We start from the raw sequence: 25,916 nt of genomic DNA, 5'->3' as shown, positions 1-25,916 counted from the left end.
CTCTTTCTCTCCCTCCCTATCCCTCTTTCTCAGAAGAGGTCTTACATGTACAAAGAATCAGAACTTGAGAGGTGGAAGTTTGGCTGACGCCATGAGGGAGACAGAAAAGGAAATGCACTTGCAGGCCTACAGCGTGCACACACACATTCCCCAATCCCTTTTCTGAGGGATTTAAACCTTTCCATTCAGTGCAATGGAAAAGGTAGAAAATGCTGACTTAATGACTAGTAGGTAATATCCAATATAACAGGCCTCATTCAACTCATAAGGAGATAATGGCAGGTTATGAGTGGAAGATGTCCTGAAAAGGAAAAGACTCCGCTCCTCTGCACTGCACTGATGTTTATCTGAATGGCCAAAATACATAGACCAAACGATAAGTCTTGGTTTAACAAATCTGAATTTGTTCAGTTGAAATTGACCATATTCATCTCCAAGGTGCGCATATTTTTTCCACATATCTCTCTTATTCACATCATTTCACAGTCGCCTGCCTCTAACTGTTTCTGTGTATTCAATCTATTTACAAAATTATCTATGGATATTTAGCTAATATATCCTTTCGCTTTCAAAATGGTAGAAATTATGCAAATTGGCATGGCGAGAGCCGGTCTAAAGCAGACAGAACATTTTGCTCTGAACTCAAGCCAACAACGGATAAAATATTTGTGCAGGACGTAAAGAGACAAATAGAGCCATTTAAAAGACCCTGTTCACTACATAGGGCACTACTTTTGACCAGAGCCTTATGGGCCCTGATGAAAAGTTATGCACTATACAGTATAAGTGCACTATACAGGGAATATGGAGCCATTTGGGACACAGGCATTGACTCCACTCAAACAAGCAGCAGGCCAGGATTGGCTCTGTTAGCTTCTCCATGCTCCCTTACGGGTTGTAAGGGTGGGACCAATGATAAACGGCAATGAGGAATGATTCAGACTAATTAAATGTTGGGTAGCAGAAGATGATAGCTCGGCCAATGAGAAACTGCAAGGGGAGACGGAATGAGGGCTGAAACAGTAGCAAGCGACTTCAAAGGTGAAGGACCAACCTTTGCAGACATTGCAGCACCTGTTGTCAGGTAGGATCTGTTCCTTGAGGGTGCAGTTGAGCTCCGGACAGTTCTCTGTCACTCTCACCATCAGCCCATTCTGCAAACACAACCCAAATACACACATTCAAGCAACTCAAATCAATACAACTTTATTTAACCCCCCAGGGGCAATTAACATTAGATTATAATTAGCATGTTAGTGATAGGTTGATTCCAATAATTACATGATGTCAACAAATTATTGACTTTCGTAGCATATAGCAAAGCACAAAGCAAAGGATAAACACAGACCCTTTTTGAATATGACCAGGAAGGGTTAGGGTGCAATGCTAATTGTTTAATATTAAATGTACAGCGTTATCTTGTATGTTAGTTGGTTGTTTGAATAAATTAGTGCGCTTGCATCCTTGTAGCAGAAGGATAATTATATTTTACACTGCTCCTCGACACTTGCAAAAAGAGAAACGCACTACTACAGAATATAGGCACAGTACCCACAACATGAATGTAAATGCAGAGAGACAGGGATATACACAGATTCACAAAGAAAGGGAGAAAACTCAGGCTCTCCTCTCTATAAATCCCTCTTCCTCATCCTCCCATGGACTTTTGAAATAAATAGCCATGCGCACAGTTACATTCGTCAACCTGTCTCAGTTTCCGCTCCTCCATGGTCCCTGTGTGCCTCTCAAGGTGTGAAGCATTGACTCAGACCTCTTAGACACCTCTCTATTTCAAAGTTACTTCGAAGTCACCCCCTTCCAGGTGCTACACCAACTGGGTTTGTTTCCCAAATATCCCACACCATATTTCCCACACCATATTCCCTACATAGTGCAATATTTTTGACCATAACCACATGGCCCCTGGTGAAAAGTAGTGCACTGTGTATAATATTTATTTATTCCGGATCCCAGCAGCAGCAACGCTTTCTGTGGTCCAATCACAATTACATACAATAAAACAATACATAACATAACATACTATGACATACTACTCTACCATAACATATCTACAACCAAAAATCAATAATACAGCAGAAAAACAATATTAAAATGTATGGGTATGTAGAGTGTGTCTTAGCATGTTTGAGAATGCAATGTGTGTGCCTGTGTGTGTGTGTCTCTTCACACTCCTGTAAGGAATGACGCAGGAGATGAGAACCAGGTGCGGGGAGTCAACATTTAATCAGGAAACAGACACAAAGACCAGGTGAAGAACAGCGTCAGCACATGGGTACAAAACGACAACTAATGCTGCAGCAGGGAATAGAGTGGGGAACAGACAGATATTGGGAAGAGGTAATTGAGTCAAGGTGAGTCCAGTAATCGCTGATGTGCTTGATGGGGAAAGGGAGGTGTGCGTACTGATGGTGGCAGGAGTGCGTAATGCTGGGGAGCCAGGCGCCTTCGCACGCCAGGGAGGGAGAGCGGGAGCAGGCGTGACAACTCCATGCTGTTCTGATTTTACTGCTTGACTGAGTTACTTGATGTGGGCAATGATGTTGGGTGATTAGGCCTGGCTTGCAGTCTGCGTTCCAATTCATCCCAAAGTTGTTCAATAGGGTTGAGGTCAGAGCTCTGTGCAGGCCAGTCAAGTTATTCCACACAGATCTAGACAAACCATTTCTGTATGGACCTCACATTGTTCACGGGGGCATTGTCATGCTGAAACAGGAAAGGGCCTTCCCCAAACTGATGCCACAAAGTTGAAAGCCGCCAAAAATCCAGTGTTTCTATGTCAAACGGTTTTGTTATATTTCAGTCTTCTGTGATGTATATAAAGTGTAATAATGGGATGTAAACACAAACTGTAATACATTTCAACTCTATATTTGACATGTTACAGATGTCTCCTTTTTTAAAGCCCATAACCATGTGTGAGGTGTATACTTTTGTTTCAAACTAGATTTGTTTAAGACAACCAAGTAACACTCTGTGGAACCCTGATTTAGCCCAATGCAGTATAAGGTTAAACAGCCACTACAACCTCCAGCTAACTTACACGACTAATAGCTACAAATAAAGAGGAGTGAGAAGGGCAACTTTCTAAATGTAATGTCCAAATTTCCCCTTTAAGCTCTCTGTTTGCTGCAATTTGATCAAGGGAAGTGTATACACCTACAGTACCAGTCAAAAGTTTGGACACACCTACTCTTTCCAGGGTTTCTTAATTTTGACTATTTTCAACATTGTAGAATAATAGTGAAGACATCAAAACTATGAAATAACACATACGGAATCATGTAGTAAGCAAAAAAGAGTTAAACAAATCAAAATATTATTTATATTTTATATTCTTCAGTAGCCACCCTTTGCCTTGATGACAGCTTTGCACAATCAAAGCATTCTCTCATCCAGCTTCATGAGGTAGTCAACTTGAATGCAATTCAATTAACATGGTGTTTCTTGTTAAAAGTTCATATGTGGAATGTGTTTGAGCCAATCAGTTGTGTTGTGACAAGGTAGGGATGGCACACAGAAGATAGCCCTATTTGGTAAAAGACCAATTCCAAATTATGTCAAGAACAGCTCAAATAAGCTAAGAGAAAGGACAGTCTATCATTAATTTAGACATGACGATCAGTAAATTCTGAAAATGTTAGGACTTTGAAAGTTTATTAAAGTGCAGATGCAAAAACCATCAAGCACTATGATGAAACTGGCTCTCATGAGGACCGTCACAGGACAGGAAGACCCAGAATTACCTCTGCTGCAGAGGATAAGTTCATTAGAGTTACCAGCCTCAGAAATTGCAGCCCAAATAAATGCTCCACAGAGTTCAAGTAACAGACACATCTCAACATCAACTGTTCATAGGAGACTGCGTGAATAAGGCCTTCATGGGTGAATTGCTTCAAAGAAATCACTACTAAAGGACACCAATAATAATAAGAGACTTGCATGGGCCAAGAAACTCAAGCAACGGAAATTTGACCATTGGAAATCTGTCTGAAGAGTACAAATTTGAGATTTTTGGTGAACGGATTATCTCCGCAAATGTGGTTTCCAATGTGAAGCATAGAGGAGGAGGTTTGATGGTGTGGGGGTGCTTTGCTGTTGACACTGTCAGTGATTTATTTTGAATTCAAGGCTTAACCAGCATGGCTACCACAGCATTCTGCAGCGATACGCCATCCCATCTGGTTTGCACTTAGTGGGACTATCATTTGTTTTTCAACAGGAAAATGACCCAAAACACACCTCCAGCCTTTGTAAGGACTATTTTTCCAAGAAGGAGAGAAATGGAGTGCTGCATCAGACAACCTGGCCTCCACATTCACCTGGCCTCAAACCAATTGAGATGGTTTGGGATGCTCAGCATAGTTGGGAACTCCTTCAAGGCTTTTGGAAAAGCATTCCTCATGAATCTGGTTGAGAGAATGCCAAGAGTGTGCAAATCGGTCATCAAGGCAAAGGGTGGCTACTTTGAAGATTTGAAAACATAAATATATATTTTGATATGTTTAACACTTTTTGTGGTTACTACATGATTCCATATGTGTTTTTCATAGTGTTGATGTTTTGATTAGTCTACCATGTAGAAAATAGTAAAAAAAAAAAAAAGAAAAACCCTTGAATGAGTAGTGTGTCCAAAATTTTGACAGGTACTGTATATTATTGAACTGGCTAGTTCTCCACTTTAACAACCATGGTAACAGATGATGGAGACTGTAATCACTGTCTGAAGGAAAGCTAGCTGCACAGAACAGATTACCACTTTACAGTCTAAAGGGGGCCTTAAAACCTTTTTCCTCTCCGGCTGGCTAGTCTCATTGTAACCAAAGACTAAAGTAAAACACACATTTTATCTTTGAAAAATGCCTTTTAAGATAAATGGCAGCATTTATTCCCTCAGTGGAATAATTACATTAATTATAGTCTGCTGCCTGCTCCTTAAATGTAATCTGCGACCCAAATTGCAATCTATTCCCAATAATATATTACTTTTGACCACGCCTCATAGGGTCCTGTCGAGGGATCGTATTGGGACACAGCCCTACTCCTTAGATTTACCCCTCAAACACTTCAAACAGCCCTTTGTTTGTATGTTCATACATTACTCTCAAATACCCTCATATCTCACCCATGGAAGAGAAAGAAAAAAAGAAAGATTGAACAGTGTTGTGACTTTACATTCATTAATCTGACTTATTTATTTAATCCACTAACTAATTGTTACCCAATTAAATGAATCATGTAACAACTAACTCATTAGGAATTTGTGGCGCCATGGAAGAGGTTGTTTAAAGATTTACCATCTCCCAAATGAAACTCTATTAGGTATATATCTATTTCATCGATAAACAGTAATTTTATTATTCATATCATAATTCTGAACAGTCGTAACCATCTGCATAAACCCCAACCTTGCTCATGATTCAGTTCTACACAAATTGCTATATTTATTTATTTAAATTAATATTATTATTTACTTAATCATAACACAGAATAAACTTACACCCTTTGCAAAGGTCCCGAGCGGACTGACAAAATATGACGGCTTGTTACCACATAGATGGAGAAGGGGGTAGAGAGAGAGAGAAAAAGGTACACTTAACGTCGAGACATTTCAGAACTATTCTCACAGTAGCATTAATCATATAGTTTGCACACGAACTGGCGCCCGTTTGAAATAAGAAATCATGAATGTATTTACGTGTGATTGCCTTTGTTCGGATGGAGCGAGCACTCCTTAAGAAGTGTGGCCTTTCAGCGGCAAGCTGTATGGCTATGATTGTCTGAAAGGGGTCTCACCTTTCCCGTCTTCTACGGTTGTTCACTCTGGAAGATAGCCAGCCATGTCAACGATTCCCATTGGTGATGAGAGTAAAATACTATGGTGATTCGGACCACTATGGACATGAGCTGCAGCTCGCCGTCTCTCTGGTCTAAAATAAAATGTGTTTATTTCTTCACCTCGTGTTGAGGTGTGGAGCTACCACCTGTAGCTACCACCTCATGTTTCCTGGTCAAATTCTATTTTCGTTACCAAGGCTTTTTATGCACTCTGGCCAAAGGGGACGGCGCCGTCCATCTGACAGTCACTCCAACCTCATTCGGGGCATGGCTACTTACTTATGTACAGGTTTACAAGAGATATATTATCTTATACCTCCTAAAATCACATGCATATCTTAACTGAAATACATGAATGATTTTTCATATTATATGCACAATGTATTGGATGGGAACTTGACAGATAAATGGGATATACTTTCCGAGGAACAGTATTTCGTCGATACAGTTAATGACATCACACAATTAAAAGCAATATTACATTTGTTTTCTATAGCTCCCCACTGACCATCCCCCATATTCTTCTGTAATAAATATTGTTCCACTATCCACGTTTGACCGTGTTAGAGTTTCAGCGGGGAAAGACTGAAATTCCTTTGGTTGATACTAAAGGCGGAGAAAGAGCCCTCCTTCTCCTGTGATTTACAACAGGGTGTAAACTGTCACACCATCAAGTTCCCTTGTCCCTTCTACTGTGGGTGAGAGAAGGTCTGGTTATTGTCAATCATTGCCAAGCTAATCTGACCCATTGTGATCCTCACAGTACAGTCATGACAATATATTGTGTCTGGACTCAGAGAACTAATAAAGCCAGTTGGATAATTAAATAACACAGAGATCAATCTACAGAACCGAGTTGTACAACTTGCTTGTTACGATACCAGTATCACAATGATATGATACTCGATTTTAAATGGCAAGAAGGAAAACATGAAGCAAACTCAACTCTTTGAAAACCTGCTTTATGTCAAATATCGTATACACAAATTTGACACTTGGTGACACGTAATGCTGTTTGTTTCTTTGTTTCCAACATTAGGACCGTTTTCCTCAAGAAATTAAGTCTGCTTCAGGTTTTGTTTACTTGCCATGAATATCATGATACTTCACAGTACTTCTGAGTATCACAATACTTCACAATAGTTCTGAGTATCACAATAATGGTATTGTTACAACCCAAATGCTGTTAGTCAGGGAAGGATGGATCCGTTGTTACCTTGCATTCTGTGCAACTTTTCATTAGCAGACGCTGGCCCTCTGACAAAGTTTGGGCCATGTAGGTGCATTTTGCTGTGGGGAGAAAGGAAAAGGACATTATCATTGGTGATATGTGAGTATATATACAGTAAAGCAATTCTGGTATTAGGGTTGCAACATGCCGGTTACTTTTCTAAAATTCCCAGATTTTCTATACATTCTGGTTGGAGGATTCCCAGATTTCCTGCTTTATTCTCTCCTGATTTCAGCCATATTCCAACCAGGATTTCTGTTAAACCTGGGAATTTTGTGAAAGTTACTTGAATTGTGTAACCCTATCTGATATACTAATTAGGAAGGCCTATGTGACATTTCGTTGATCAATATATTCTCAACCCATTCTCTCAAAGTATTCTATTGAGTCCGTTGACAAAATTATAATCAAAAGGTGCACCATATTTAAAGGGATGGCTTAAGAGGAAAATGTACTTAAAATGCTATTGAATGACAAAGCCATGAGACATTTTGGCTAGCAAGTGGGAAGGTTTTCAGCAGTTGAATGAAATTTATTCAGAGTGTGCAAGGTTCACACCTGAAGAGCGCATTAAGCACATGAATTAAGTCTGTACACCAAATACTGAGAAGTGCATAGGAAAGGTGTGCGTAGTGTAGGAAAGTCATACATTCTGAAGTCGGGATCTGGCCCTAAGAGCTTTGCACACCTGGATTGTACAATATTTGTCCATTTTGAAATTCTTCAAGCTCTGTCATCTTAATCGTTGATCATTGCTAGACAGCCATTTTAAAGTCATGCCATAGTTTTTCAAAACGATTTAATTCAAAACTGTAGGCCACTCGTGAATATTCAGTGTCATCTTGGTAAGCAACTCCAGTGTAGATTTGGCCTTGTCCTGCTGAAAGGTGAATTTGTCTCCCAGTGTCTGTTGGAAAACAGACTGAACCAGGTTTGCCTCTACGATTTCGCTTGTGCTTATAGTTGTATTCCATTCAAAAAACTCCCTAGTTCTTGCCGATGACAAGCATACCCATAACACGATGAAGCCACAACCATGATTGAAAATGTGAAGAGCGGTACTCAGTGATGTGTTGTGTTGGATTTGCCCCAAACATAACGCTTTTTATTCAGGACAAAGAGTCCTTTGCCACAATTTTTGTAGTATTACTTTACAGTGCCTTGCAAAAGTATTCACCCCTTTGGCGTCTTTCCTATTTTGTTGCATAACAACCTGTAATATAAATGGGTTTTTATTTGGATTTCATGTAATGAACATACACGAAATAGTCCAAATTGGTGAAGTGAAATGTAAAAAAATTAATTGTTTAAAAAAAATAGGGGAAAAAACAGAAAATTGGTGCATGTATATGTATTCACCCCTTTTGCTAGGAAGCCCCAAAATAAGATCTGGTGCAACCAATTACCTTCTGATGTAACATAATTAGTTAAATAAAGTCCACCTGTGTGCAATCTAAGAGTCACATCATCTGTCACATGATCTCAGTATATATACACACCTGTTCTGAAAGGCCCCAGAGTCTGCAACACCACTAAGCAAGGGGCACCACCAAGCAAGCGGCACTATGAAGACCAAGAAGCTCTCCAAACAGGTCAGGGACAAAGTTGTGGAGAAGAACTGATCAGGGTTGGGTTATAAAAAAAATATCTGAACATCCCACGGAGAACCATTAAACCCATTATTAAAAAATGGAAAGAATATGGCACCACAACAAACCTGCCAAGAGATGGCCGCCCACCAAAACTCAGACCGCCCACCAAAACGGACCAGGCAAGGAGGGCATTAATCAGATAGGTAACAAAGAGACCAAAGATAACCCTGAAGGAGATGCAAAGCTCCACAGCGGAGATTGGAGTATCTGTCCATAGGACCACTTTAAGCCGTACACTCTACAGAGCTGGGCTTTACGGAAGAGTGGACAGAAAAAAAGCCATTTGCTTAAAGAAAAAATAAGCAAACACGTTTGGTGTACGCCAAAAGGCATGTGGGAGACTCCCCAAACATATGGAAGAAGGTACTCTGGTCAGATGAGACTAAAATGTAGCTTTTTTCCATCAAGGAAAACACTATGTGGAAGCAAACCCAACACCTCACATCACCCCGAGTACACTGACGTGTCTTTACTATCAGTAAACTGAAGACAGTTTTTATCAAAGATTCTCTGTAATTAGTGTTACGCGATTAGACTGATATGTGATATACGTCATGCAACCGTAATTACTAGGAAGTCGGGGCACCAAGGAAAAATATTTAGATAACTTTGTAATCATTTCCTAAAAAACCTTTTCAGATATTGTATCTGATCAATTAGTCTTCAAATTAATTAATTATTTACTTTACCTCACATTAGTCTCATTCCAAACATCGTAAATTGTTGATTATCTGCACAAACCCAGTCTTCACTATGAGTCATCCATACATTAATTGTCTTATATAATTTATTTATTGCTAACTAAGTAATTCACAGAAATGCATAAACAAACAAATATGGTTACATGAAATGATAGGAGAATGTGCCCTAGTGGGCTAAACCGGCATTTCGGCTTGTTAGACAAAAGGGGAGTGGGGGTCAACTTAGAAGTCACGACAGAGTGATAATCATACCAATTGAAATGCTATTCCTTTGCACATGAACGCTCACTCATTCGGGAACAATTGCAATCAATATATATATTTACGCTCACTGTGTTATCTTGATCGCTGGTGAAATGTTTGTTTATTTTGAAGAATTGTCCGTCTCTCTCCCTCTCTCTCTCCATCCTGGTTATATGGGATAGTTCAGAGTGACATTCATTCATTTGTTATAGAGTGGATGTTTCGGCGGTTGTCGTTCTTCGTGTTCAATGATACTGAATTCCTAGCTGCAGACTAGTAATTAATATCAAAGACTTGTTCTTATTCTGTCAGTATCGATAGTCTAAGAGTTTAACCACGTGGTATGGTTAAAAGATTCAGCAATGGTCTACAACCCTTGTCTCCTCTAATGGAGAAAAACATGGTCTGCAACCTTTAGCCATCTCGTAATTGAGGTAAGCTCGGTCTGCTGATCAAAAACCAGAGTGGAGGTTTTATTCGGAAGGGTCGAAAAAGGGCTGTCCCAGGAGGCCTAACCCTGACTGGGCTCAGGGACGGTCCTCTGATTTAGTTCAAATCAAAAGGGAATTTTATTTTTCTTCATTAAACAGTCCAAAATCATATTACACAATTATACAAACAGTATCATGCTCACTCATTCATCTTATTCAACAATTAGATGTAAACCTAATATCTGAGGCTATTTTATAAACAGCATTATGGTAATGTGGCCACAACGTCTCCCATGAGCTTCCCCAAGTTGTAACAAATGGACCAGTTCGTAGCTGGATTCATCACCGATCTTTTATACTTTCTTCGGAACATGAAATTTGTTCGTACCTCAAGTTCTGTGAGGTGGAAGGAATTGCTTTGTTCTCTATGAAAATGTACTCTCTCTACACTGTGTGTCCATGAGGAGATCCTCAGGAATTTATGACATCTCTCTGACCACAGCAACCTAGTTGAAGGAGGAAAGGGGGAGGCAGGGAGAGGGGGATGGGGCTTGCTATACCCAAAGAGGCCAACGTCATGACAACACCATCCCCACAGTGAAGCATGGTGGTGGAGGCATCATGCTGTGGGGATGTTTTTAATCGGCAGAGAATGAGAAACTGGTCGGAATTGATGGATGGTGCTAAATACAGGGAGATTCTTGCGGGAAACCTGTTTCATGTTTTCTAGAGATTTGAGACTAGGATGGAGGTTCACCTTCCAGCAGGGCAATGACCCTAAGCATACTGCTAAAGCAATACTCGAGTGGTTTAAGGGGAAACGTTTAAATGTCTTGGAATGGCCTAGTCAAAGCTCAGACCTCAATCCAATTGAGAATCTGTGGTATGACTTAAAAATTGCTGTACACCAGCTCCACCCATCCAACTTGATGGTGTTGGAACAGTTTTGCCTTGAAGAATGGGTAGCAATCCCAGTGGCTAGATGTGCCAAGCTTATAGAGACATACCCCAAGAGACTTGCAGCTGTAATTGCTGCAAAGGGTGGCTCTACAAAGTGTTGACTTTGAGGGATGAATAGTTATGTACGCTCAAGTTTTGTGCTTTTCTGTCTTATTTCTTGTTTGTTTTACAATAAAAAAAATATTTTGCATCTTCAAAGTGGTAGGTATGTTGTGTAAATCAAATAATACAAACCCTCCAAAAATATATTTTAATTACAGGTTTTAGGGCAACAAAATACGAAATATGTCAAGAGGGGTGAATACTTCTCACAAGCCACTGTAAAGCTTATTGAAAGGAAGTGTAAGAAGAGTCTGTTTTATTTGCGCTATTTCTATGTTTCCATTTTAAAGTTTTGTTTTTGTGTCTTTTACTTTCGGTTTTGTACACCAGCTTCAAACAGCTGAAAATACAATGTTTGTGGTTATTGAAAATATATTTCACAATGGTTTGGATGGTACAATGATGCTCTCCACTATACTTCCTTGTTCAGTCATATATATTGAAATTAGGCAGACTATTAGAATTTTAGCAACCAGGAAATGGCAGAGTGATTTCTGCATACTGCATCTTTAAGTGCATGGTTGAAAACAGGATTCATGTTTTGGAATATTTTAATTCTGTACAAGCCTCATTATTTTCACCCTGTCATTTAGGTTAGTAATTGTGGAGTAACTAATGTTGTTGATCCATCCTCAGTTTTCTAATTTCACAACTCTGTAACGGTTTTAAAAACACCACTGGCCTCATGGAAACTCTGAGCTGTTTCCTTCCTCTCCAGCAACTGAGTTAGGAAGAACGCCTGTATCTGTGTAGTAACTGGGTGTATTGATACAATATCCAAAGTGTAATTAATAACTTTACCATGCTCAAAGGGATATTAAGTGTTCTGCCTATTTTTACATATCTACCAATCTGTGCCCTTGTTTTTGAGGCATTAAAACATCTCCCTGGTCTTTGTGGTTGAATGTGCTTGAAACGCAATACTCGATTGAGGGTCCTTGTATGTGTGGGGTACAGAGATGGCTTATCCATTAAAAAAAATAATGTTAACCACTGTTATTGAACACCAAATGAGTCAATGAACTTATTATGAAACCAGACAACTGGTCCCTATGGCCAGGCTGTGCTCATTGTGTCTGTACATAGTGTTTTCCTCAGTTTTCTATCCGTTACAGTGGTTAGATAGTCTGCCACCGTGTACTGTTTGTTTAGAGCCAAATAGCATTGAAGTTTACTTTACTGGTTTACTGGTTTCTCCAATAGGTGATGCATTTTTTGTTTTTATTTGTAATCATTTGGTTGGGTCAGATTTTCTGAGTGCTTTCTTGAGGCTTTGTTTGATTGGACCAGCAACTGAGGGGACTCTTCTCTATGGTCACCTCTTGCAGTCGAGGGCTTTGTATGTAGGGGGTCACTTGTTTTTTAATGATTATAGCATTTGTTGGCTCTTTTTTGGATATTGAGAAGAAAAGGGAATTGACCTAATTCTGCTCTGCATGCATTGATTGGAGTTTTTCTCCGTACTCTGAGGATGCTCTTACAAAATTCTGTATGCAGCGTTTCAATTGGGTGTTTGTACAATTGTTCAAATTCTTATTTTGTAAGCGGACCCACATTTCGCTGCCATATCGTGCAATTTGTTATATTATTGATTTGAATATTTTGAGCCAGATGCTAATTGGTATGTCTAATTTAATATATATTTAATGGCATAGAAAGCCCTTCTTGCTTTGTCTCTCAGTTCATTCATGGACAGGTTGAAGTTCAAGGTGGAGCTCATTTTTAGTCCCAAATATGTGTAGGTGTGTGTGTGTTCTATATGAGTAGAGCCCAGTAAAAATGGGTATTGATTGAGGGACCTTACAGATAATTGTATGTGTGGGGTACAGAGATGGGGTAGCCATTAAACAAGTCATGTTAACTACTATTATTGAACACCAAATGAGTCCATCCAACTTATTATGTGATTTGTTTAGCACATTTTTACCCCTGAACATACTTAGGCTTGTCATAACAAAGGGTTGAATTCTTATTGACTAAAGACATTTCAGCTTTAAATGTTTTATTATTTTTAAAAATTCCACTTTGACATTATGGGGTACTGTGTGTAGATCAGTGAAACAAAATCTACATTTTAACAATTTAAAATTCAGGCTGTAACACAACAAAATGTGAAATAAGTCAAGGCGTATACTGTAAATGCTTTCTGAATGCTTTCTGTACCTATAATTAAAGGTCCAAAGAAAGTACCGTACAGGGTACTACCCTTGTGACAGGCATTTATACCCCTTTAGGAACAAATCTAAACGTTTTTTCTATGTGCCACACTTTAAAACAATAAAAACTCCACTGGACACACTGTCCCTATTCTCAAACTATACACAGCCTAGCTCTTGACCCATGTGAGTGCCGTGCTCTAGCACATTGTCTCCTCACTCTGTGGTCGAGGCATGATGACAGTACTCACGTCTGCATTTCTTGCAGCAGGTGCCCACCACATGCACGGGAAGAGAGTCCTCTGAGCAGTTGGCAGGGGGACAGAATATCCTGCGACACTCCACCACTCCATTCTGAAGAGACAAAAGATTACCCTAAAACAAACAGATAGCATTACAGAGCTCTAACATCCCAGTGTGTGCCCGTGTCTGTGGCACTGCCAACAAGATGAGTGTAAAACAGACAGACAAAAACATACTGCATTCAAAACTCATGTCCTTATGTATCAGTCCTCATCTGTTATTTATGCAAATCACATAATCAAACTCTATCATAAAAACCGGACTCTGTAATAGGCTCATAGCAGGAAGTCATGGTCTCTCTCTCTTCTGTGATTTAAGAGAGAGTCCCAGGCCACACTGTCAGTGTTTAATCTACAGTCTAAACAGTCTGCACCTCCACTAAGCAGCTTTACAATAGCACTGCCATCTCTGCTAATGGGACACATTATTTCTCTCTCTCTCTCTCTCTCTCTCTCTCTCTCTCTCTCTCTCTCTCTCTCTCTCTCTCTCTCTCTCTCTCTCTCTCTCTCTCTCTCTCTCTCTCTCTCTCTCTCTCTCTCTCTCTCTCTCTCTCTCTCTCTCTCTCTCTCTCTCTCTCTCTCTCTCTCTCTCTCTCTCTCTCTCTCTCTCTCTCTCTCTCTCTCTCTCTCTCTCTCTCTCTCTCTCTCTCTCTCTCTCTCTCTCTCTCTCTCTCTCTCTCTCTCTCTCTCTCTCTCTCTCTCTCTCTCTCTCTCTCTCTCTCTCTCTCTCTCTCTCTCTCTCTCTCTCTCTCTCTCTCTCTCTCTCTCTGCTAAAACACAGCATTTTGTTTTTTCACCAAGTATGTATTTAAGTTTGTGTTCATCATTAAAGTTATCTAAATCATCAAATTGTGGTAGAATTTTGGGAAATAATGAATTTCTTATGTCAAAATATCTGTCACAGTTTCAAAGAAAATTCAGCTCTGTCTCGTCTTGGGGGCTGTCACATTTGCTCCTTGGTTCCTTCCCCGAGCGTCATTGCTTCGGTTTCTGGTTCGTGTTACTTGTTTTGGATTATGTTGCGGTTTTTTCATTAAAACACTCACTCCCTGAACTTGCTTCCCGACACTCCGCGCACGTTGTTACAAGGGCAGAATGAGCACAGCCTGTCCTCTCTGGGCAGCCAGGTTTGCCTGGGACAACCAGTCTCTATGGCCTAGCTGTGCTCACTGAGTCTGTACATAGTTCGTGTTTTTCTCAGTTTTCAATCTGTTACAGTGGTCAGATAGTCTGTCACCGTGTACAGTCTGTTTAGAGCCAAATAGAATTGAAGTTTACTTAGATTTCTTGTGGTTTCTCCAATAGGTGATACATCTGATCCCCCCCAAATCCACAAAAGTGGAAACAAATTTGACAATAACTACCGTGGTATATGCATCAACAGCAACCATGGGAAAATCATCTGCATTATTATTAACAGCAGACTCCTACATTTCCTCAGCAAAAACAATGTTCTGAGCAAATGTTAAATTGGCTTTTTACCAAATTTTTACTAAATGGATTGACAGCAGTGTTGGGGTAAAATGTTCAACATTATAAAATCCATGTACACAAACAGCAAGTGTTCAGTAAAAATATGATAAAAAAACACCAATTTCCTTCCTCGGGGCCAGGGGGTGAGAGAGGGATGCAGCTTGAGCCCCACCCTCTTCAACATTTATATCAATGAACTGGTGAGGGCACAAGAACAGTCTGCAGCACCCGGCCTCACCTTACTAGAGTCTAAAGTTAAATGTTTACTGTTTGCACATGGTCTGGTGCTTCTGTCCCCACCCAAAATGGGCCTGCAGCATTAACTAAATCTTCTACCAGACTTTGGCCCAGACAGTTAATCTCAGTAAGACAAAAATAATGGTTTTCCAAAAAAGGTCCAGGTGCCAGGACCATGAACACAAATTCCACCTAAACATTGTTGCCATAGAGCACACAAAAACGATACATACCTCAGCCTAAACATCAGCACCACAGATAACTTCCACGAAGCTGTGAACGATCTGAGAGACGAGGCAAGAAGGGCCTTCTGCTCCATCAAAAATAACATAAAATTTGACATTCCAAATAGGATCTTGCTAAAAATATAAAAATACCAAAAATTCACAACATTTGACAAACACCTGCAAGAAGTGATTCTCAAACCTTCCATAACAAAGTCCTCACCTACAGAGAGATGAACCTGGAGAAGAGTACCCTCTGCCAGCTGGTACGGGGACTCTGCTCACAAACTGGCCCCACGACAGCAACACAATTAGACCCAACCAAATCATGAGAAAACAAAAAGATAATTACTTGGTACATTGGAAAGCATCAACAAAAAAACAGAGTACACACACAGAGACAGAGAGAGAGAGAGAAAGAGAGAGAGAGAGAGAGAGAGAGAGAGTTTTAAATAATCCCACAACACAATAAAAACACAACACTACAAAACCATAGTTACACATCAATTAAAAACACAGCACCAAATCCTCCTCCACAGTAACTGCACACAACAGACTCTGAATACCCCATATACTCATAAACTGATCAATATTGTTAACCAGTTTGTAAATGGCAAACTCAACCAGCAGCCTCACTGCCAACACTCCCTCCAGCATTCCCACCACATCCACAGACCCCTGTCCCCGAATACTGTTCTTTCGGGTATTCCATATTGCTAATTTAGCTGCCCCTAACACAAAATTAAGCAAAATAACTACACCCCTTTGACTAAACCTGTACTTTAGCCCAAATATAAACAGTTGGGGAGAGGAAACCTCTACCAAAGCTGAGAACAAAGAAGTGATCAGGTCAATCATCCCAACCAACCTGGGACACTGTATAAACAGATGTGCCAGAGTTTCAGACTCAACGATCTGCTCCTGCTCCGCATCAGATGACCCAGCTTAGTACACCCCACACCTAACAGACATGAACGTAGGCTGCCTGAACCCAGAGTACGGGACTGGATGGCAGTGTGGTAAAAAGAGGTTCTTCAACAAGCCACATCCCTGGTGGCGTGCCGGCCTTACGGGACTTGACAAGAACTCTCCAAGCCTGCATAACAGACTCATAAAATGGAGTAAGGCTAGACAAATCACCCCCCTCCAACTTTAAGAGGTAAAGGTGCTTGTCTAAACCCAAACAGCCTACTCTCCTCATCAATGTGTTCGCTGTGTCAACCAATCTAGAACCGTCACTGTACAACAGTCTCTGGGCTGCTTGAAGCCGGAAAGCCATGATCCTGGAAGAAATGTCCACCAGGCCTTGCCCACCATCGTGCAGTGGCAGGCTTCTGAAGCTCTTGTATCAGGTGGCTGTAAAATCATTAGTCTGCCACAGGGTAGAGGCAGCAAGATTATTAGCTACCAGTACCCTTCCCCTATAAAACAGCTGGGGTAGCACCCATTTCCACGTTGACAGTCTGGCACACACTTTCTCCACTACACCCTCCCAGTTATTTTTCTGAAATACATCAGAGCCTAGAAAAAAAACAGTCTTCATCCCATCTCTGCCCCACTGAAGCCCCCATGGTAACCGTGGAGCGGACCCCGTCTGAACAAAAACTGTCACATCATCTGCATACGCAGACAGTGCTATCATGGGACCTTTCATTACTCCTGGCACAGAGAAACCAGTAAGCCTCGCTCCTAAAAAACAAAGCATTGGTTCAATTGCCAGACAATATAACTGCCCTGAAATTGGGCATCCCTGCCTGATGCCCCTTTTGACAGGGATAGGGCAACTCAAACCACCCCCCACCTTCACCCCACATAAGGCTCCAGCAATACAGTAAACTCATCCAAGACAAGAACACATCACCAAACCCAAAGGCTTTCATTGTTTTGAACAAGTACTGGTGATCCACATAATCAAAGGTCTTCTCCTGATCCAAAGAAAGTAAACCCACATTTACATCAGACAGTTTACAAATGTCTAAAACCTCTCTTATTAGAAACAAGTTATCAACAATACAGTGGTCAGGTACACAGTAAAACTGATCCTTGTGGACCAACAGCCCCAGATACTCTTTCAACCTGTTTGAAAGACATTTAGATACAATTGTATATTCTGCGCACAGCAATGCAACAGGTCACCAATTTTTTATAAGAGCCAAATCTCCCATTTTTTGCAACAATGAAAGCACCACACATTGACAGGATAGAGGAAGAGAACCCTCATTAAAAAAGATTCACAAACCACTTCATAAAAATCCACCCAAATAGACCCCCAAAAGTGCTTAGAAAACTAAGATGGTAAACCATCGATTCCAGGCGCTCGGCCTATTGAGAGCTGCATTACTGCTGTGGACAGCTCCTGCAAAGTAATGTTAGAGTCCAAAGCAACTCTCTGCTCAATTGAGGAAGTCCATTTAACAACGGTTCAGTACACAGAGAATCACAATCCTCCGCCTTATAGAGGGCAGAGTAAAAATCCACGGCATGTTGGCACATTTCACTGTCATCCGTGGTCACCTTCCCATCAGGGAGAAGAAGGCAAACCATCTGTTAACGTTGCAATGTTGACTGTCCTAGGTTTAATAGAAAAGCGCTAGGAGCATCCATATCCTTGAGGGTAGCTAAACGAGACCTAATCAAGGCACCATTCGCTCTTTCATGTAGAAATGACATCAGTTCATGTCTTTTGTCCTGTAAGTTCATAACTAGTCCAGGGTCATTCTGAGTGAGCAACTTCAATTCAATAGATTTGATGTCCTGTTCAAGGGCCCTGATGGTCTCTTTAACTTCAATACGAGACAGGGCAGTATACTGTTGACAAAACAATCGTATTTGGGCCTTCCCAACCTCCCACCATTGTCTCAAGGACTCAAAATTCCCTTTTGTAACCCTCCATTTTTCCCAAAACAACAAAAACCTTTCTCAAAACATGACATCATGTAACAACTTAACATTAAAATACCACTGGACAGGACAAGTGAATATCAACAGTAACAATATGGTGATCAGAGAAACCCTCAGGAGTAATTTAATTTCCAACCCTACTACAGTATTGCTTAGAGACATAAAACCTGTCTAACCTTGCTGCACTGACACAACCTTCATTAACATTTAGCCATGTGTACTGCTAACTCTTGCATTCCTTACTCTCCACACATCAGAAAGCTCAACCTCAGTTAATAAACCAGACAGACAAGTGGCTGACCGCAGGTGAGGTTCTTCAGCAGTGTGATCAACAGTAACATCCACTGTACAGTTCCAGTCCCCCCCTAAAACAACACACCCCTCTTGGTCACACTGTCTTAAGGTTTCCTGTATTTGATCAAATACAGCAATACGCTCTGTACCCTCATTAAGAGCATAAACATTAAAAAAACAAAACATAAAACCCAAAACATCCGCCTTGACCAATAAAACCCAACCCTTGACAATCTCTATTGTAGATACCACAGTCACCCCTAAACCTGAGGAAAACAAGATTGCCACCCCAGCACTGAAATTAGTACCATGACCATGACTGCCCCTCCCACCACATACCCCAGTCAACCTCATTAGCCTCATCACTATGTGTCTCCTGTAGAAAAACTACATTAAGCCTTTTCTGTTTTATTATTTCTAATACCCAAGCCCTCTTATTCCTGTCCCTTCCCCCATTAATATTGAGAGAGCCTACCATTAGTACCTCCATATGGAAAAGCAGAAGAAACCACAGAGAAACCAAAAAGAAAAAAGACACCCTATGAGGCATGATCATCATCATTGTTAAATGTTCTCTTAACCTGACCACATTTCCCACTACCTTTTGCTGCTGTGACAGCTGAAACAAATTTAATCAAGCAAAAACGCTTCTTCTCACTCAACTGGTCTAACCCCACCGTCTTCTGTAACATCACAGCTGACCTCACAAACTTATCAACATCAAAAAAATCTGCCAATTTGACAGATTTCCCAAAAGTCTGATCCAGGAACCCATTTACCTCTTCTTGATTGTAAATTGAGTCGTCACCAGCTGCTATCTTATCAATAGAGATATCCTTCTCCCGATCCTCCTCAACGGAGGCCACAGACCCCTGACTCCCTTCTACCAAATCCCTCTCAACAGTCCCCACTTGCAATATTTTTCTGCTGCATAACATTTCCCCCTGGTACCAGTTGCTACTCCGTGCCCTCAACATAGACAACTTGTTCCTCAGCAACAAGTGCTTGTGGCTGCTCTACCGCTGTCGGCCCACCGCTCCCTACATCAGTGGGCCCAGGCGTTACGAGGACCACCTGCGATCTTCCCTCTGCCTTCTCCCTTTTCGGGCAAGCATGTCGCTTATGGCCAACATCACCACACTCAAAACACCGTTGACTACCCGTACTAGCATGAGCGATATACAGTCTGTTGTCATACCTGACTTTAAACGATAACTCCAAAGTCTGCTCCGGTGAGTCCAAAAACATAAAGACCTGTCGCCGAAATGACATAACCAGTTTCAAAGCTGAGTGTTCGCAACCCAACGGGACAATCTTAATTGAACTTGCGAACTTCCCAAACCGCAATAACTCATTGGGAATAAACGGCGGTACATTCTAAATCATTACCCTTGTTGACGGAGAAAAAAGCGACGTAACTTGAATAAACATTCCTTTAAGAATTACGCCATGCTCAACCATACGATCAACAAGGCGCTCTTATTTAAGAAAAAACACCAACGCTTTATTCATCAGTGACGAATAAGCAACATTCTCATATCCTACCTTCTCTCGTACGGCAACCAGAAACTCCTCCACAGTGACAGTAGCTTCAGCAACACACCTAAAACCGTGCCAAAGTGACCGGGACGGCGTCCCCATGTGGGTCGAAAAACAATATACTTAATTCTACCACAACAACTACATTTAAAAAATGAGAGCGAGAGAGAGAGAGCGCGAGAGAGACTGTTCTCCATATTAGGTTATATCCTATTTTAGTATATTACATTGTCTAATTATATCATATTGAAACCTATTCCATTGTCCTTGTTGTGGACACAATTAAGCCCATTAGCTGTGGGAGGAAAAAGAGAAAGAATATTTTTGGGGTCTTCCTTTGACACCGTCCAGTATGTACACAACCGTTCAAAAGTTTTAGAACACCTACTCATTCGTTTAAAAAAAAGTTGTACTATTTTCAACATTGTAGAATAATATTGATCTTATCAAAACTTTGAAATAACACATATGGAATCATGTATTAACCACAAATGTGTTAAACAAATCTAAATATATTTTATATTTTATATTCTTCAAATAGCCACCCTTTTCCTTGATGACAGCTTTGCACACTCTTGGCATTTTCTCAACCAGCTTCATGAGGTAGTCACCTGGAATGCATTTCAATTAACAGGTGTTCCTTCTTAAAAGTTAATTTATGGATTCCTTTCCTTCTTAAAACCTTTTGTGACTAGGGGGCAGTATTTCATTTTTGGAAAAATAACGTACCCCAAGTAAACAAGATATTTTGTTAGGACAAGATGCTAGAATATGCATATAATTGACAGCTTAGGATAGAAAACACTCTAAAGTTTCCAAAACTGAAAAAATATTGTCTGTGAGTATAACAGAACTGATATTGCAGGCGAAAGCCTGAGAAAAATCCAATCCGGAAGTGCCTCGTGCTTTGAAAGCTCTGCGTTCCAATGCGTCCCTATTGAGCAGTGAATGGGCTATCAACCAGATTACTTTTTTTACGTATTCCCCAAGGTGTCTACAGCGTTGTGACGTAGTTTTACGCATTTATGTTGAAGAATACCCGTAAGCGGCTACATTGTGTAAGTGGTCACCTGATGACTCTCAGAGTGACTCTCGCGTAAAATACAGAGGTAGCCATTATTCCAATCGGTCCTACTGAAAAACAAATTGTCCCGGTGGATATATTATCGAATAGATATTTGAAAAACACATTAAAGATTGATTATAAACAACGTTTGCCATGTTTCTGTCGATATTATGGAGCTAATTTGGAATATTTTTCTGCGTTTTCGTGACCGTAATGTCCGGTCGATTTCTCAGCCAAACGTGAAGAACCAACGGAGTTATTTCGCCTACAAAAATAATATTTTGGGAAAAAATGAACATTGGCTATCTAACTGGGAGTCTCGTGATTGAAAACATCTGAAGCTCATCAAAGGTAAACGATTTAATTTGTTTGCTTTTCTGATTTCCGTGACCAAGTTACCTGCTGCTAGCTGGACAAAATGCTATGCTAGGCTATCGATAAACTTACACAAATGCTTGTCTAGCTTTGGTTGTAAAGCATATTTTGAAAATCTGAGATGACTGGGTGATTAACAAAAGGCTAAGCTGTGTCTCAATATATTTCACTTGTGATTTTCATGAATAGGAATATTTTCTAGTAATATTTATGTCTGTTGCGTTATTCTAATTAGTGTCAGATGATGACAACGGTCCCGTTCACGGGATGTGGTGTCACTAGAGGTTAATGCATTAGCCCTAATTTGGTAAAATACCAAGTCCATATTATGGCAAGAACAGCTCAAATAAGCAAAGAGAAATGACAGTCCATCATTACTTTACGACAGAAAGGTCAGTCAATATGAACAATTTCAAGTTTCTTTGAAAGTTTCTTCAAGTGCAGATGCAAAAACCATCAAGCACTATGATGAAACTGCCTCTCATGAGGACCGCCACAATAATGGAAGACCCAGAGTTACATCTGCTGCAGATGGTAAGTTCATTAGAGATACCAGCCTCAGAAATTGCAGCCCAAGTAAATGCTTCACAGAGTTGAATATACAGATCTCATCAACTGTTCAGAGGAGAATGTGTTAATCAAGCCTTCATGGTTGAAATGCTGCAACAAAAAAAAAACACTACTAAAGGAAACGAATAAGAAGAAGAGACTTGCTTCGGCCAAGAAACATGAGCAATGGACATTTGAACGGTGGAAATTGTGTCCTTTGGTCCGATGTCCAAATTTGAGATGTTTTCTTCCAACCGTCCTGTTTTTGTGAGACGCTGTGTAGGTGAACGGTTGATCTTTGCATGTGTATTTCCACACCGTACAGCATGGAGGAAGTGGTGTTATGGTGTGGGGGTGCTTTGCTGGTGACGCTGTCTGTGATTTACTTAGAATTCAAGGCACACTTAACCTCTCTAGGGTAGGGGGCAGCATTCGGAATTTTGGATGAAAAGAATGCCCAAATTAAACGGCCTGCTACTCGGGCCCAGAATATATGATATGCATATAACTGCTAGATGTGGATAGAAAACACTCTAAAGTTTCCAAAACTGTTAAAATAGTGTATGTGAGTATAACATAACTGATTTAGCAGGCGAAAACCTGAGAAAAATCCATTCAGGAAGTAGTTTTTGGGGGTTTTGTAGTTTTCTATTCAATGCCATTACAGTATCCATTGACTTAGGACTTCATTTGCTGTTCCTATGCCTTCCACTAGATGGACCCTAACGTGACAGAGTTTTTTCAGGCGCATAAGCATTTCTTGTTTACCTTTTATATTGTCAACGTTATTGTCCGGTTGAAATATTATAGATCATTTAGGCTAAAAAACAACATGAGGATTGAATATAAACATCGTTTGACATGTTTCTATGAACTTTACGGATGCAATTTGGATTTTTTTGTCTTATTGAGTTTGAGCCTGTGGATTACTGAAGAAAGGTTTTTGGAAATAAAGAGACTTCATCGAACAAAAGGAACATTTATTGAGTAAATGAATGTCTTCTGATTGCCACCATATGAAGATCATCAAAGGTAAGTGATTAATTTTATCTCTATTTCTGAGTATTGTAACGCTTCTGCTTGGCTGGTACTGTTTGTAATAATTTGTCAACTGGGCTATGTTCTGGGCTAGGTATGTTCTGGGCTAGGTATGCTTTCGCCGAAAAACATTTTATAAATATGACATTGTGGTTGATCTAACAAGAAGTTAATCTTTAAACCTTTGTGAAATATGTTTTGTTTTCAAAATTGTTATAATGAACATTGCTGTAATTGAATTTGGCGCTCTGCAACCTCACTGGATGTTGGCCAGATGGGACGCTAGTGTCCCACATACCCTAGAGAGGTTAACCAGCATGGCTACCACAGCATTCTGCAGCTATATGCCATCCCTTCTGGTTTGGGCTAAGTGGGACTATCATTTGTTTTCAACAAGACAATGACCTAACACCCCCAGGCTGTGTAAGGGCTATTTTAACCAAAGAAGGACAGTGATGTAGTGCAACATCAGATGCCCTGGACTCCACAATCACCCAACCTCAACTAAATTGAGATGGTTTGGGATGAGTTGGACCATAAAATCAGACAACAAGTTCTCAGCAAATGTGGGAACTCCTTCAAGATGGCTGGAAAAGCATTCCAGGTGAAGCTGGTTGAGAGAATGCCAAGAGTGTGCAAAGCTGTCATCAAGGCAAAGGGTGGCTACTTTGAAAAATCTCAAATCTCAAATTATTTTTTGGTTACTTTGAAGAATGTCAAATATAAATTATATTATTATATACAGTGCCTTGCGAAAGTATTCGGCCCCCTTGAACTTTGCGACCTTTTGCCACAATTCAGGCTTCAAACATAAAGATATAAAACTGTATTTTTTTGTGAAGAATCAACAACAAGTGGGACACAATCATGAAGTGGAACGACATTTATTGGATATTTCAAGCTTTTTTAACAAATCAATAACTGAAAAATTGGGCGTGCAAAATTATTCAGCCCCCTTAAGTTAATACTTTGTAGCGCCACCTTTTGCTGCGATTACAGCTGTAAGTCGCTTGGGGTATGTTTCAATCAGTTTTGCACATCGAGAGACTGAATTTTTTTCCCATTCCTCCTTGCAAAACAGCTCGAGCTCAGTGAGGTTGGATGGAGAGCATTTGTGAACAGCAGTTTTCAGTTCTTTCCACAGATTCTCGATTGGATTCAGGTCTGGACTTTGACTTGGCCATTCTAACACCTGGATATGTTTATTTCTGAACCATTCCATTGTAGATTTTGCTTTATGTTTTGGATCATTGTCTTGTTGGAAGACAAATCTCCGTCCCAGTCTCAGGTCTTTTGCAGACTCCATCAGGTTTTCTTCCAGAATGGTCCTGTATTTGGCTCCATCCATCTTCCCATCAATTTTAACCATCTTCCCTGTCCCTGCTGAAGAAAAGCAGGCCCAAACCATGATGCTGCCACCACCATGTTTGACAGTGGGGATGGTGTGTTCAGCTGTGTTGCTTTTACGCCAAACATAAAGTCTTGCATTGTTGCCTAAAAGTTCAATTTTGGTTTCATCTGACCAGAGCACCTTCTTCCACATGTTTGGTGTGTCTCCCAGGTGGCTTGTGGCAAACTTTAAACGACACTTTTTATGGATATCTTTAAGAAATGGCTTTCTTCTTGCCACTCTTCCATAAAGGCCAGATTTGTGCAATATACGACTGATTGTTGTCCTATGGACAGAATCTCCCACCTCAGCTGTAGATCTCTGCAGTTCATCCAGAGTGATCATGGTCCTCTTGGCTGCATCTCTGATCAGTCATCTCCTTGTATGAGCTGAAAGTTTAGAGGGACGGCCAGGTCTTGGTAGATTTGCAGTGGTCTGATACTCCTTCCATTTCAATATTATCGCTTGCACAGTGCTCCTTGGGATGTTTAAAGCTTGGGAAATATTTTTGTATCCAAATCCGGCTTTAAACTTCTTCACAACAGTATCTCGGACCTGCCTGGTGTGTTCCTTGTTCTTCAAGATGCTCTCTGCGCTTTTAACGGACCTCTGAGACTATCACAGTGCAGGTGCATTTATACGGAGACTTGATTACACACAGGTGGATTGTATTTATCATCATTAGTCATTTAGGTCAACATTGGATCATTCAGATATCCTCACTGAACTTCTGGAGAGAGTTTGCTGCACTGAAAGTAAAGGGGCTGAATAATTTTGCACGCCAATTTTTCGTTTTTTGATTTGTTAAAAAAGTTTGAAATATCCAATAAATGTCGTTCCACTTCATGATTGTGTCCCACTTGTTGTTGATTCTTCACAAAAAAATACAGTTTTATATCTTTATGTTTGAAGCCTGAAATGTGGCAAAAGGTCGCAAAGTTCAAGGGGGCCGAATACTTTCGCAAGGCACTGTATATCCATGTAAGTTCCTAGGTGATGTGGACACCAAGGAACTAGAAACTCTCGACCTGCACCACTTCAGCCCTGTCGATTTTAATGGGGGCCTGTTGTATTGCTCACATTGAGGGAGAGGTTTTTGTCCTTGCACCACACTGTCTGGTCTCTGACCTCCTCCTTATAGGCTTTGTTGTTGGTGATCAGGACTAACACTCTTGTGTCATCAGCAAACTTAATGA

General features: G+C 40.5%; 1 protein-coding gene across 1 annotated transcript in view; it reads right to left on the bottom strand.

The window, feature by feature from the left end:
- The window catches only part of LOC110506270 (protein kinase C-binding protein NELL1), a 400,235-nt gene that overhangs the window by 197,615 nt on the left and 176,704 nt on the right, over positions 1-25,916 (bottom strand). The window contains exons 9-11 of the mRNA XM_021585706.3: positions 13,584-13,686; positions 7,073-7,146; positions 1,055-1,154 (exon numbers count right to left, since the gene is read on the bottom strand). Coding sequence (XP_021441381.3) covers positions 1,055-1,154; positions 7,073-7,146; positions 13,584-13,686 — 277 coding nt within the window. The remainder of the gene's footprint in view (positions 1-1,054; positions 1,155-7,072; positions 7,147-13,583; positions 13,687-25,916) is intronic.

This window comes from Oncorhynchus mykiss, chromosome 26, assembly GCF_057628025.1.
Source record: "Oncorhynchus mykiss isolate SJ-2025 chromosome 26, ASM5762802v1, whole genome shotgun sequence".
Taxonomy (NCBI): domain Eukaryota; kingdom Metazoa; phylum Chordata; class Actinopteri; order Salmoniformes; family Salmonidae; genus Oncorhynchus; species Oncorhynchus mykiss.
The sequence above is the reverse complement of the archived record's forward strand: the minus strand, read 5'-3'. Positions and strand labels throughout refer to the sequence as shown.